This window comes from Oreochromis aureus, linkage group 1, assembly GCF_013358895.1.
Source record: "Oreochromis aureus strain Israel breed Guangdong linkage group 1, ZZ_aureus, whole genome shotgun sequence".
In the NCBI taxonomy this organism is placed as follows: domain Eukaryota; kingdom Metazoa; phylum Chordata; class Actinopteri; order Cichliformes; family Cichlidae; genus Oreochromis; species Oreochromis aureus.
In genome coordinates, this window is record NC_052942.1 from 23,715,252 (window position 1) to 23,729,518 (window position 14,267).

At 39.6% G+C, this 14,267-nt stretch overlaps 2 protein-coding genes across 2 annotated transcripts; one reads left to right on the forward strand and one right to left on the reverse strand.

Annotated features, from left to right (window-relative positions):
* The first annotated feature begins 523 nt into the window (after positions 1–523).
* Positions 524–4,551, forward strand: mns1 (meiosis-specific nuclear structural 1). Its single transcript, XM_031758045.2, has 10 exons — positions 524–690; positions 809–1,018; positions 2,392–2,519; positions 2,642–2,744; positions 2,920–3,149; positions 3,300–3,516; positions 3,595–3,702; positions 3,849–4,106; positions 4,200–4,325; positions 4,410–4,551. Exons 1-10 carry the CDS (start codon positions 688–690, stop codon positions 4,518–4,520), a joined length of 1,494 nt encoding a protein of 497 aa, XP_031613905.1. The 5' UTR covers positions 524–687; the 3' UTR covers positions 4,521–4,551.
* A 37-nt stretch (positions 4,552–4,588) lies between these two features.
* Positions 4,589–12,288, reverse strand: tex9 (testis expressed 9). Its single transcript, XM_031758046.2, has 12 exons — positions 12,197–12,288; positions 11,299–11,432; positions 10,917–10,980; positions 10,696–10,772; positions 10,520–10,565; positions 9,373–9,455; positions 9,069–9,220; positions 8,724–8,815; positions 8,321–8,494; positions 8,041–8,175; positions 4,978–5,112; positions 4,589–4,898 (listed from the first exon to the last, which is right to left on the reverse strand). The coding sequence occupies exons 1-12, from the start codon at positions 12,242–12,244 to the stop codon at positions 4,821–4,823; spliced, it is 1,218 nt and encodes a 405-aa protein (XP_031613906.1). The 5' UTR covers positions 12,245–12,288; the 3' UTR covers positions 4,589–4,820.
* Positions 12,289–14,267: the final 1,979 nt, after the last annotated feature.

Consider the following 14,267-nt stretch of genomic DNA (forward strand, 5'->3'; position numbering starts at 1 on the left):
AGGGCTGGACTGAGAGAAAAAAATTGGCCCTGGCATTTTTGGTTCTCATCTCTTCGTCACTTCTCTACAGCTAGTGCTAGCAGCAGCAGCAGCCTCCTGTGGCAATGAGGCCTCGCTACTAGTTGTTGTTGGTACTACTGTTCACAATGTTCCGAGATCTAATCAAAAATTAATGAAACTTAATAAAAATATTAGAAGCTAAAATGGAAAAAGCACTGTATCTCCTAAAGCTAACCTCAGCTGAAAACAACTGAAAACTAAAACTCTAAACTGATAGTAAAGGTATTCCTACATCAAATATTAACGTGGAATCTATTGTGCTTTTCTTCTGACAATTTATTAAACATATCTTGCTAGTACTGTGATAAACACTCATTTGCCTTCAGAAGTGCATCAGTTATTCATGGCGTGTATCCTGAAAACAATCCTCCATCCTGAAACCGGTTTGAGTTTCCCGGGCCTGACGTCACTGCCAACGCTCATTATTATTGGCCCAGCTTAGGAAGACGAAGCGTTCCCAGGACAACGAAACGCCAAACAACTGACCGAGGTAACTCGCGGCAGCTACTGACCCGCTCAGAAACACCGAGGATTAACATTCGCTTCAGTCCATTCCAAGTTTTCTGCGTTAAAGAAAGTTAAAGGCTTGAGTTGAGAAAGCGGGAATCCAAGAGAAGAACCTCAAACATGGTAAATCCTAGAAGCGAATTTAACGTTAGCTTGGCTGCTAGTTCACTACCTTAAAGTTAACATAGCGCCTGTTTCTGGTCACGTGTTTTCTCCTCCCGTGTCATTGTTGTGGACACAGAGTGGTAACAGGATGTACAGCCACCAGCAGAGGTTAATGGCTCAGCGGCGGGTCCAGGAGCAGCACCGGCAGCAGGAGGCCCAGCGGGTGGACAGAGAGCGGCAGGTCCAGGCCAGCCTGAGGGAGGAGCAGGGCTTCGAGAGGAGGAGATATCTGCGACAGGTGCAGCAGGAGCTCAGGGAGAAGCAGATAGAGAGCGCCCTGCTCAAGGTTTGTGTGTCTGTTTCTTGGGTGACGTTTGGCATTTAAGCACGCTCTATTCGGTTTTATTTTTCTGAATATATTGGTTTTCACTTTTACAGGTGAGAGATGGATCCATCCTGAAATCTGGTGAAATAAAAGAAATGCACAAACTTTTTTAATGAGAAAAATCCCTTCAGCATAATAGCAAATACTTCAAATGAAAAACTAAATAAATTCTTCTGGGATTAATTAAAATGCATGTAAAGTATTCTAATGAAACCAAATAAAGCAGTAGATGTTTTTCCTTGCAGCATAAATAAAGTAATGGCATACATCTAGTATAAAGGCATAGAATAAGAGATTTCGGGACCATCTCCATTTACATATATCATTTTCTTCTTTTCACTATTCCCATCGCCACAGTGGATCAACTCCTTCCATCTCATCATAGCACCAACCCTCCCTCCTTAATTATATCCATGAATTTCCCCTAAGATCTTCCTCTTTTCCTCCTTCTTAGCAGCTCCATCTTCAACATCCTTTGTCCAGTATATCCAATATCCCTCCACTGCACCTGTCCAGACCATCTCAGCCTCACCTATTGGAATTTGTCTCCAATTTCAGATCTAATATATTTTCCATTTCTGATTTTACATCAGACCAGTATCTTTGCAGCTAAACTCTTTACAGTCCAAAATAAGACGTGCTTTTTAAAGAATTGACCAAGTCTTGATCGGATTAAGATGTGAGGAGTTTACTGTCCATGGATCCAAAATGTTAATTCAACTAAAAATGTTAATTTTAATGCCTTGTGACTTGATACTTCACCATACCTGAAAATTCAAAGATTGTTCCCAGATTTCTGCTTGATTGCTGGAAGAACTTGTTCTTTGAGGGTGTTTTTAGTATAGTTAATCCTTAAAAAGCCAATACTGACAGTGCTGACATGAACAGTGCCTACTGGGCACAGACTCAAGGCCCCAAGGAATCAGGGGGCACTTTGTCTTATCCCTGAGTTATAATTATATGATATTCACCCCTAGAAAGAAATACAGAACAAAAGATCACAGAGAGACAGCAGCGCTGAGGTGTAGAACAATCAAAATGAGATGCAAAATAACCTTTAAGAAGCTGTAGCGATAAAAAATAAATGACCACAAAGTGATGAAAAACATCTGTGAGATAGATAGCTGGAGCCTCAGAACCACCATAAGTCTTACCTGCATGGATTGTGGTTATTTAGTGTGTCTTTCGGAGGTTTTACATGTTTGTGGCCAGGAGTTCTTTTGTTTCATAATCAATAACTAATTACAGGTTTTAGATCCAAACTTTGAAAAATATCCCTCTGACACTTTTCTCTTATCTGAGCTTTAAATGTGATAAATAAATGTGATTCACAGGCGGAGGAGGATCGAGTTAACCGGGAAAGGCAGCTTGAACAGGAGGAGAGAATGGCCAGGGAGCTGGCCCGCATCAACCACGAGAAGCAGAAAGAGGAGAAAATGAGGCAGTATATCAAAGAGAACAGGTACACACACCCACTGACCTCGTTACCCTGACTTACCGGAGGCTCTGGGTCAGTAAACAAACACTTACGTTCGACATTTGTCACTTTCTGCCTGTTAATTGTTTTCTTTGTGTATTTTTCAGCATGGAGCTTCGAGAGCTGGAATTGAAGCTGAAGTCTGCGTACCTGAACAAGGACAGAGCCGCACAGATTGCTGAGCAGGAGGTCATGAGGTTTGAGACAATGGTGAGTCCTGAGGGCAGACTTTCTTTGAATATAACAAATACTCTTGAACTGTGGATATCTTACAAGAAAAAAACCAAAACTCTCCCCACCCAAGACTACTACTTTTGGGTGAGTACAAAGAATACAAAGGATGCTCTGAAGTCTGTAGGTTGTATAAATATGATGTGTCTTTTAGCGTGAAGAGGCAGACTACGCTCGCAAGATGAGGAGCGAGCGGGAGCGGGCAGCCGTTGAGCAGCAGAAGCTGCAGCAGAAGCGCCAGGAGGAGATGGTGCAGTATCAGAAGGAGCTGGAGCAGCAGCTCATGGAGAGGGAGCGCAGGAGACAGGAGGCGTATGAGGAGTTCCTCAAAGAGAAGCTCATGGTGGACGAGATCGTCAGGAAGATTTACGAGGAGGATCAGATGTGAGTTGCTACTAATTCATAATCTTTTCATGATTAGATGAAAAAATACCCGCAAAAAACAATAGCGAGTGTCTCAGACAACAGCTTACTTCTAAACGGGACGCTGAGGTAGCACAGGATGAGTGACTTCTTGAAATGTTTTCCTGAAAGGGAGCGGCAGCTGAAACTGGAGAAAGTCAGAGCCACCCAGCAGCACGTCGAAGAGTTCAAGAGACAGCAGGCCGAGTGGAGACGCATGGAGCGAGAAAGGATGGAGGCCGAGAACCGGCGCATCATGGAGTTTGCCAGGCAGCAGCAGCACATGGAGGAGGACAGGATGGCCAAGCTAAAAGAGAGAGAAGAGGCGAAGGAGCATCTCCATAAATTGGTGAAGACTCTCTGCTTCTTAACTCTTTGGTGAACGACGCCGGAGTGCATCTGTAACTAACGTCTCTGTCCTCTGCAGCTCTGCGTGAAGATCGAGGAGGAGCAGCAGCAGCGTGAAGAGATGGAGCGTGTCCGTCAGGAGCTTTATTTGGAAGAGCAAGAAGAGGCTAACAGGCAGAGAGAAATCGTAAGGAGCTTTACTCTGCCCAGCTTCCTTCCACAGGAAAAAGAGTGTGTTATGTTGTGATTTTGAATTGACCGTAGGTGTGAATGCTTGTCTGACTCTCTGTGTGACAGACTGGTGACACTCGCTCTTTCTCTTTTGGGTAACAGGAAGAGATGGAGAAGAAAATCAGACAGAGGCTGATGATGCAGCAGACCTTCCAGGAGCAGCTGGCTTTCAAAGAGATGCGGAGGCAGGCTGAGAAAGAGGAAGAGGAGGCCTTCAGGAAGATGATGATGGCCAAGTTCGCAGAGGACGACCGTATAGAGCAGATGAACGCCCAGAAACGACGCATGAAGCAGCTTGAACACAAACGTGAGGTGGAGAAACTAATAGAGGACAGAAGACGACAGCAGGAGGCCGACATGGTATAAATTACTCTCTTTGATCATTTTTAATCTTAATGTATCCTTTTAATGATGTGCTTTGTGATATTTTGATAACTCTCTTAACTCTTCCAGGAGCTGGAGGCTAAAGAAAGAGCGATTGAGGAGCAGAAAGAGGCGTTGCGGAGACAGATCGTTGAAGAAGAGAGGCAGAGGCTTCTGAAGCGTCACGCAACACAACTCCTTGGATACTTGCCTAAGGTGTGAGGCGATACACGAGTCACAAATAATTTTATGCAGCTGCAGATCAAACACATGTATGAACACTTGTGTTTTTGTTTCCAGGGCTTGCTGCGGGAGGATGACCTGGAACACTTTGATGAAGACTTCAGAAAACACTTTAAAACACGTCAGGCTGATGCGTTCTCTGATGATGGCTGGGAGGCCAACGATTAGATGCTTCTCCTCCAATCTGCCACTAGAGGGCAGTGTAGAGTTACAGACGTATAGATACAAGGGACCGATTCAGGGACATATTTTTATTAAGAGGTGCTGACAGGCACCGAGTTAACATCATTCCAAACTGACGTGGCGACTCAGTCTGCCAATATTTAACTGAAGTGACAAACCAAATCTATTTAACGTTTTGTCTGACCATGTTCTGAGAGACAACTGAGGCCTACAACACAAAGAAGTATCCTAAAATAACAGCAAGCTTTTTAGCTTTTAACAAATGGAAGTGGAGACATTCAGTTGTTATGACTTCCCCCAGTCTAGAGCCTTCATGAATTCTTCTTCTGTGAAGCTCAGCAGCTTAGCAGCTTCAAAATGCATCTGCACACACAAAAAAAACCCTTAAGATTAAGAACTGTAAGAAGAGTATCCACTAACAGAGTAACATGAAGCCTCGTACCTTTTGCCTTTTGAGAATGTCGATTAGCTTCAGTTGTTTCTTGAAGCCCATGATGAGTTCAGCTTTCTGCTTTTTGAGCATTTTGTTTTCAGCCAGCAGATTTTCTCTACTCTGATGTTCCTCAGTTATTTTGTCCTTATTTATAAAAGAAGGCAAACAGCAGAAATGAGTGCAGGATCAGCAGGAACTCACCTTGTTTGTGCAATCTGAAGTCTTCAAAGCAGATATTTTAGTGTGCAGCTTAAAATTCAGTTCTATATACATGTGAAAGATCTTCAAACTAAGATGTTGGTGTGAAGGACATAATAGCATTACCTTAACTCATATTTTTTTCTGTATCTTTAACTACACCTATGAATTCATGTCTTTAAAAGTGTTTTTCTGCTATGCCTCTTTAATTAGAATAGCTGATATACAAATAAATATAAGACACTTTGCGACTGTTGTGTCTCTATAACAAGATTTTAATGATTACATATTGGAATTTTGTTTTTGTTATCGGTTATAAACCTCTGTATTTTAAACAAATGTTTTATTTTGATGGTAGTATTTATACCTGCAATGGAAGTCTGCTTTTTAACAGGACTGGACTGGGACAAAAAAAATTGGTCCTGGCTTTTTTGATCCAGGCAGATGTTAATCCCATTGGCACAGTTATGGTTGGCTTCTTATTTGCACTGCAGCATGTGACTACACTAGCTTTTAGGAGTGTCTTCCTCACTTCTTCACAGCTGGTGTTAGCAGCAGTAGCCTGCTGTCGCTGTGAAGTTTGGTTACTAGCTGTTGCTGGTACTTCTGTCTTGGTGCAACAGCCCGACAGCTAATGTGTTGGTTAATTTGGCACATTTTGCTGCATCTGTTTTTAGTTTCTTTTTGTTTTCCAGGGGCGATTATAGGTTCGAACTTTTAGGGGAGGCTCAGCCCCCAATCATAATGTCATGCATGCAGTGCCTTGTAATTAATACTAATGAAATATTTCCAAATGTAATCAACCCTTTTTACATTTGCAAACCTCAATTCAACTGGATAAACATTACAGTGTTACCTTCAAAAGCAACCTAATTAACTGAATGACCTATTGTAGTTTCTAAGAATAATACAGAGTGCATAATCAGAGTTTTCAATCTAATCCACCCATTTTAGGGTGGAGCCTTTGCTTATTGAACTCGAGAAAAAGGCTCAGTCATTAAAGAAGTTAAAGAACCATTTGTGGAAAAGCAGATAAGATGAGAAACATGCACAACATTATTTCAGTCTCTTAACCACATAGAAGCAGTCCACCAAATCATTAAGCAACCTTGTTCTTTTGTTGTGGTCAGTACAGACCCATTTTTAGTTTTTAAATGCATAAATGTGCCTTTTAAATGTGTTTATCACAACAAGGCTGTTTGCCTTTGTTAAGAATTTATTTAAACAAAACAAAACTTCAATTTCACTAAATTACAAAAAGCACTGGTGAAAATTATGACCTTTGTGCAGTTTTGACCCAGTTATAATATAAGACTATAAAACAATAATTAGACCCAAAACTAAAATCATAAACACTGTGATCTCACTCACTGTCAGAGAGACGTTAGGGGCTTCTCTCTTTTCCTGTTTGTATCTTACCCTGAACAAACAGCCCTTTTTATCCCTACTGCTTCAGTGAAATGGTCATCCAGATGGAAATGTACAGAGAAGCAAGTCATGTAAGACCAACTCAGTGTAGTTGGTAACTTGGAGAGTATACATCACCAGTTTGCAGCATGCAAAATTAAGAAGAGTTATAAAAAGCAAAGCTCTGGATAATTTCTTTGAGGACATAAAACAGCACAGCAATATGGATGACCCTCTTTCTGAGGAGGACGATAATATAGATCATCAGATCTATAGATCTGATGAGGAGGTCACAGGTGCTGAACCTGCTCGTGGTTTGATTTGTTCATGCCATTGTCACTAAAAAAAAAAGTCATCATGGCTATCACAATCCTTGAAGGAAAAAAAGTCCACAGTGACATTTGGAATGACAGTGATGAGGAATACCTGCATGCTTATAATGGTGTCCTTCTTGCTGCAGTGTACAGATGAAGCAGCAAGACCAAGCATTGACAGGCAGAACTATTTTTCAGTCACCAATGTCGCTTCAGACCTTTTGAGTCCTCAGATTTTACAACAGACATACTAGAGCAACATCTGATATACTTGCTCCCATCAAGGATGTATAGGAGAGATGGGTGCAGCTCCTTCCACTGAGGTTCAACCCAGGGCCACAGGTGACAGCTAAAGAACGTTTTGTTCCTTTCCATATAAAACTGTTACTATAGGTAATAACACTTCTCAGTATAACCTTTTTTTTCCCCTAAATTCTCTTGAGGTTCAATTTACGATTTTTTTTTAGATAGAAACAAGAGGTATGCTGTGAAGAGAAAGGAGCCGGGAGGCCAAGCCAAAAAAATTAAAACCAGACATAAGGTAGCCTAACAAGGTAACTGATAAGCAACAAACAAACTGGATGATTAAACACCGTTTTGAGGCTATTTTCTTTGGCTGATTTAAGACACGGGTCAAAACTGACCTGTTAACTTAAGAGATAGTAACAGAAGCTATCACAAGATGAAAGGAGTGTTATTCAATATAGACACTGGAAAATCACACTGCCACTCCATAGACCTGTACACAAAGCAAATTGGTAATAGAGTTGTTTTATATTGAATTGAATTCATACAAACCCTCCCTTTATTATGCAGACTCAGCACAGAGCCCTCAGATAAGATGAAGAGGTAAATAATGTCAGCGGCCTCCACCTGTAAAACCATTGTTGTCTTGGGCAGTTGTCTCATTGTTCCCTTTCTAGTGCATCTGCTGTTAATTTCATTAACAGGAAAGCAGCTGAAACTGATTAACAACCCCCCTCTGCTACTTAAATGACCACATCAATATCCCACAAGTTTAACTGACTTGATGCTGTACTCTGATTAAAAAGTATTCCTTTAATTTCTTTGACTATTGTATATTTCTGATATAAAGACAAACATAGAAAACACAGACATGTTTATACAGGAATCTCTGTTTTAATGCTGTTACCTTTTTCTCCTGTTTCATTTTGTTCAATTGAGTCTTCAACCTCTCCACCTCCTCTAGAGCTCGGTTCAGGCGGACCTCCACCGTGCTGTGGACAGCTGCTGCTTGTTTGTGGGATCTATTCAGATTTTCTATCTCCTACACAGAGCACAAAAACAGGTGACACACAACAGCAGCTCAGACGAATTATGCTGTCCAGTTTTACTGCTTGTTTTAAAGAAAATGTTGCAGGACTGCGATAGGTTTTTATGGCGTTGTGCTCTGAGCTGTTGGCGACACACACCTTGCTCAAACCAGACACTTCCAGTTGAAGTCCATCACATTTTTTGTTGGACTCCGCGGCTAAAGCTCGGTGCTTCTCGATCTGTGTCTGCTGAATGCTCACGGTCTTCTGCAGCCGGGCTCGATCCTCCTCCAGCTCCTTAATCTTTGCGCTAAGTTTTGTGTTTTCATCGTCCTGCAGAGACATAAGTTCAGATACTTCAGACACTTAATGTCTTTAATATCTGAGTCTGAGCAGTAGAAAAAACAATCCAGATGCAATAATACATCCATGCTGTGTTAAACAATCTAAGGATCAGGACCGACAACGTTATATATTTTACCAAGGTAACTTTTTCTCTCTAATCTAAGGCATCAGCAGCAACATTTCTGTTTATAGTTATATATATAAATATTTACATTACCTTTTTGTAATATTCACATGAGATCTGGTCCAGTTCCTCTTGCATAATCCGGAGTTTTGCCTTCAGGACTCGTATTTGAGCTTCTGAAACTCCTTAAGAGAGAATGAAGTATGACAACAACCAGATTTATACGCTTGTAAAAAAAATCTATATAAGCATATGAAACTTATCACATGAATGAATTAATCTCAAAGCTCCAGTTTGGCCTTCATTTCGGATTCTCAAGGGGCAAAAATCATCTGACAGAAAAAAGCCTATTCGTGGAAAACTATACATGTTATTTAGTCATTGTTCCCACTGAATAAAAATGTGGTTTATTATTTTTTTAAGTGAAATAAGCATTACCTGATCCTACATTGTCTCCAAAGTTAGGTATTTCATCCACAGCATTTTCATGAACAACAGCATTGTTCATTTTCTCCTCCATGCTGTGAATTGTCTTTGCCAAGAATGAATTAGCAGAATCTTCTACAGCTTCAAAATCATCCTCTGAGCTCCTGAAACAATCAAGCACAATTTTGGGAAAACCTGTAAAGTGTGATTCATCCTGGAGAATAAATCTCACAAAAGGTGGGACCCCTACAATATGTTTTATTATGAGCAGAAAGGCTTGAAATGGATTTAGAAATTATATACAAATAAAACTCACCCAGTTTTAAAGTGGGGATCTTTCACTTGTTTTCCACTCAGCATATTTTGTGATCTTGATACAACACTTTTTTTGGTCACCTCCTAACAAAATTACACAAAAATAGTGAAGTGACCGTAAAGAATTTACAGCACGTTGTTACCCCAACAGGACACTTCTAAGGTGACCCTGAGAGGTCAAAAACACTGCAACTTAAGAAAACACCAGCAAATAGAAAAATGTTGGAAAAACACACAAAACAGAATGGAAATAGAAAAAAAACCACAGCGGAAATAGAAAAAAGCGCCACAAAAGCTAAAAAAACAAACAAATTCACAACAGAAGTGTTTTTGGAGAGACAATAAAGTGATGGAACAGCTGCAGAAGTGCTGGAAACCAAAACATCTGGAGGATTGCACTGAGACATACTTCAGAGAAATAGAGGATTACGTTTGGTGTTGTGGGGTTTAAACAAGATTCATGTAAAGCTATCCATGGATGTTTGCTGTTAGCTGTTTAGTGTTATCTTATCACTTCTGCTGCTGTTCATCACTTGTTCATCCATGAAGTTACTGTGTGTTTGACCTCTCAGGGCCACTGTACACGTCGCTCACAGATTGCTTTCTTGTTGTTTCCAAGGTAAAAAAAAAAATGAAAAGAAAAGAGAAAAAAAAAAGTGGAATGGGAGGCAGAGCTTTTGGTTATCAGGCCCCTTTCTTGTGGGACCAGCTCCCAGTTTGAGTCCATCTGACAGTCTCTCTACTTTTGAGATTAGCCTTAAAAGGTTACTTTTGAATAAAGCTAATTCGGCTGGCTCACATGACCCTGAAGCCTCCCTATGCTAAGATGTTAAGAGCTTTGGTTGAGGGGCGTTTCCTAAGATGCCCGAGCAGTTTTCTTCACTCCCCACTCCCCACTGGCTGCTCCTCCGTGAGGTCTCTTCCTGTTAAAAGGGAGTTTTTCCTTACCACAGTAGACAAGTGCTGCTCATATGAGATCGTCTGATTGATGGGGTTTCTCTTTAATAGCACTGGGTCTTTTTTCTTCTTTAAATACCAATATAAAACACCTTGTTTTCAACTTCTGCTAAGAAAACTAAAACTGAACAGAGCTGAAAATGTCCACAACGATAATACAAACTGCTGAGCAAAATGCATGAGATACAGACCTTCACACCAGGCTGCTGCACAGCACATGTCCTAGTCTTTGTTATCCTGCAAGTGAACAGTTAAACAGAGAGATGCAAATGCACATGAGTTTTTAAAAAAAAATCTTTCTTTTCAAGGAGGTTTTGCTAAAATGATATATCCGAATGATCGGAGATAAGGAAATCAACCCTTTTACCTGGACGTCTCTTCTTCTTCAGTGTCTGTGAGCAGGACATTGGATAAAGGCTTTGAAAGAACTTCACTTTGTTCTCTCTAAAATAAACACAGAGTTTTGACTTTAAAGTAAGCATGCTCCCTTCTTAACTTCTTTCATCTGACTTTTTTAGTGCTACTGCACTCACAAATTTTTTTTTTCCAATTACTGAATGCAAACCTGTTGCAGCATGCAAAACTTACCATAAGTTGCTCAGCCTGTCTAACTAAATCTGCTGTTTTGGCTTCCAGCTCTGCATTAAGGAGTCTATTGGAAATAAAATAATGAATAAGCAGATTTATATGAACAACTTTAAACAAGTTGAAATTTACTGCTGCAGAACTGTTGGTGATAAAAGTGGGTCACTCTATCTGGACAAAGTTACTTTTTATTATTATAAGTAACCAGTACTGGTCAGTGCCCTAAAGAACTACTGATTAAACAAGTGCAAGAAATAGTCCAAATATAACTTATTCTGACAGAAATGAGAAACTTAGACCAAAATGCAATGTTAAAATTATCAGAAGGGTTAGTGCAATTACTATATACATAAATAAAGCAAGCGGGTGTGAGAACAACTCCTACTTGTACTCTTCTTCTTTGGCTAAAAGTTCATCTGTGTGCTTCTTTGCCTGACCAGAAGCAGATTTTGACTGTGCCCTTATTTCAACTCTTTTGGACCTTTCAGCCTTACTGGTAGAGGATGGACGTTTCTTGACCTAAACATCAACAAAAAATGACATAACAGGAGAGTTATCAACAACTATGAAAAAAAAAAAGTTTTCCTTTGACTAATTATTTTAACATAATAAGTCAAATTTCAAGCTATTTTCTCAGTTTTGACTTATTTTCTCAGCGGTTTCAGTTAGTGAGTCGAAATAATGTTTTGTTTTTTCAATGGCACAAACAAGCATCCATACAAAACCCTTTGAAGGACAAATTTCACATTCCACCTGATACCACAATACCAGCATTTATTTGTTAGATTTATACTCGTTAAGCTCTTTTATTCTACTTTTTTCTATTTAACTATTTTCCTCCTTTTGTACGTGTTTTTGCTAGCTGACCTGCTTTGTTCTGTACTTAGCTGTTCTAATTTATTTTTATTAGTGCTGCATTATTTTATATTATCACTATCAGAGGTTATCCAGTTCACTAGAACATGGCTATGCCATATTATAAGGCTCTTTTTCGTAACTTTGATGTGCAACAGTAAGAATGAGACTGTTATGTTTTGGTGTTTTTTGTTTTGTTTTTTTTGTGTGGATTTTTTGTGCGTGTGGATTTTGTTTTTAAAAATATCTGCGCATGAGTAGCCCTGAAATCAAATTCTGGTCGCTACTACAGAAGCCATGACTTGTTGGCGGAAGCAGAAACGGTTGCCATAGTTACTTCAATTAGTAAAACTTTTTGGTTAGGCACAACTAAAAAGCTCAGCTTAATGGTCTGAGAGACATTAACATGAAAAAGTAATGTTACAAACCTGCGAAATGAAGGGCTGGACCTTTTTATCAACACTTCTTGCCGCCATTGTGTCGCAGACCGAGACGACGCGTTAATGGTTGCATAGCAACAGCTGGTTCACCGCGGGCACAGTACGGCGACCCATGAAAGACAATTACGGAGATTTTAAAGTCATTGTTTATCGACGTTGTGCTAAAATACTAAAAATAATGTTTAAAAAAGGGTACTCGGATAGTTGTTGGGTTATTTGTTATATAAAAAAACATTTACTCACACTTAATATTCATTTTAATACAAATAAAGGAAACCTAGTCTTATGTTAACATTTTATTTCATGCATACTCAATGTGATTACATCAGAGAGTTGAATGACAGAATACGGTCCGCGTCTTTGTAATAACTAAGTACGTAGAAACAATATTAGCCCAGAGGCTTCCCTTGAAGACAGAACTGATAGGTTAGATAGCCACCAACCACACCTAACTCAAAGTCCTGCTGCACTCTGCAATGTCTTTTGCAGTGTTGGCAACTCCTCAGTGAGGAAAATCGCTATTGGGTGTCCAAAAGTTGCTAGAAGTCGCTAAATGACATCATCGCCTAATATGCATAATTGGTTCTGCCTATGTAATTGTAACAGACGCTGTAAGAGAGAGAAATAACATCGTGGAAGAGACATAAAGTGATAAAAAAAAAAAAACCCACCCTAAAAGCATTTAGAATATATAGAATATATTTAGAACTACAAATTAAATTGTTCCTCTCTCTTCTCTTATTATTGTTTTCAATAATTCCAACCCTCCTCCTTTATCCGGACTTGGGACCGGCAAAAGTGACCCGAAATAGGCACTCTGGCGGAGTTACTTTTTTTGGTGTGTGTGTGTGTGTCTTTTTAAGTGGTATTAAACCTTGTCATTCACAAAAAGTAACAGTAAAAGAATAACATTTTTAATCATTAACAATCAAAATGGACATAGCAAGCCTCACCAGACAGCTTCAGTCGAAATCGGATGTACAAGATGGAGTTATGGCTCTGCAAGGACATCCGATTTCTAAATTTGCAATGATTGGACTTTAAGATGGCAGGAAGGGCATTACTGCTTATTTCTACAGTCGCCCAGATGTCTTGGAATACAATGCCTTTGTCCCATGAAAACCACTTCACAGTAGTAGGAGTCCTCTAAAACCTACAAATGAAGAGTGATCCTGGAAGAAATAGGGCGCACAGTGACCTCAACAATTGCAAGACAGCCTTGTCCCGATGCTCAACTGAAAAAAATAGGAAGTTTCATCAATTATATGGTGAAAAAAATTAGACCTTTATCCCCTTTTTTCTGAAAGGTTACTGGTAATGTATAATCTCACTGGCATTTAAAAGATAAAAAATGAATTTAGATAAACGTTTGGTTTTGGTGACAAGGACTGGTGCCAATTTAAAGAGTCAAGTTGGTCAAAGTAGAAAAATGTTTTACATTTTATAGCATTTTGTGAACGTAAAGAAAAGGTGGCCATTTTTGGCAACAAACAAGCTGTGAGGGAGTTTTATCTATTTTGCTCTCCTTGCACAAAAATAACAATGCATAATCATCAATGTGATGTTACTCAATTACATGTCCCAGACTCTACTATTAATAACACAAGAATTTCCAGTAGCACTGCTAATAAACGAAATAGTGAGTTTTGAGGTTGTCTTCCAGCAAATGCGAAAGAGGTGGAAAATCAACACCATAGCTCAACAGTGTTTCAATATCAGAGTCTGACATTGTTTCAATGTCAAGAGTATTAGAAAATATAACGTTGAATCAATGTCAGGTTTCAACATTGATTCAACATCAAAACCTGACGTTGTTTCAACGTTAAAAATGGGTGCAAGAGTGACGTTGGGTCAACGTCACACTTCAACGTTGCTTCAATGACGTCGCCTGATATTGACTCAACATTGTTTCAATGTTTCCTTGCTATCTGGGTTATACCAAAAAAATGTGTTTTAAGGTTTCAAAATGTAAAAAGTAATGACTAGTAATGACTACTCCGCCTCTCGCCCTATGACAGCTGGGATAGGCTCCAGCGCCCCCGTTATGCAGAAACGGACA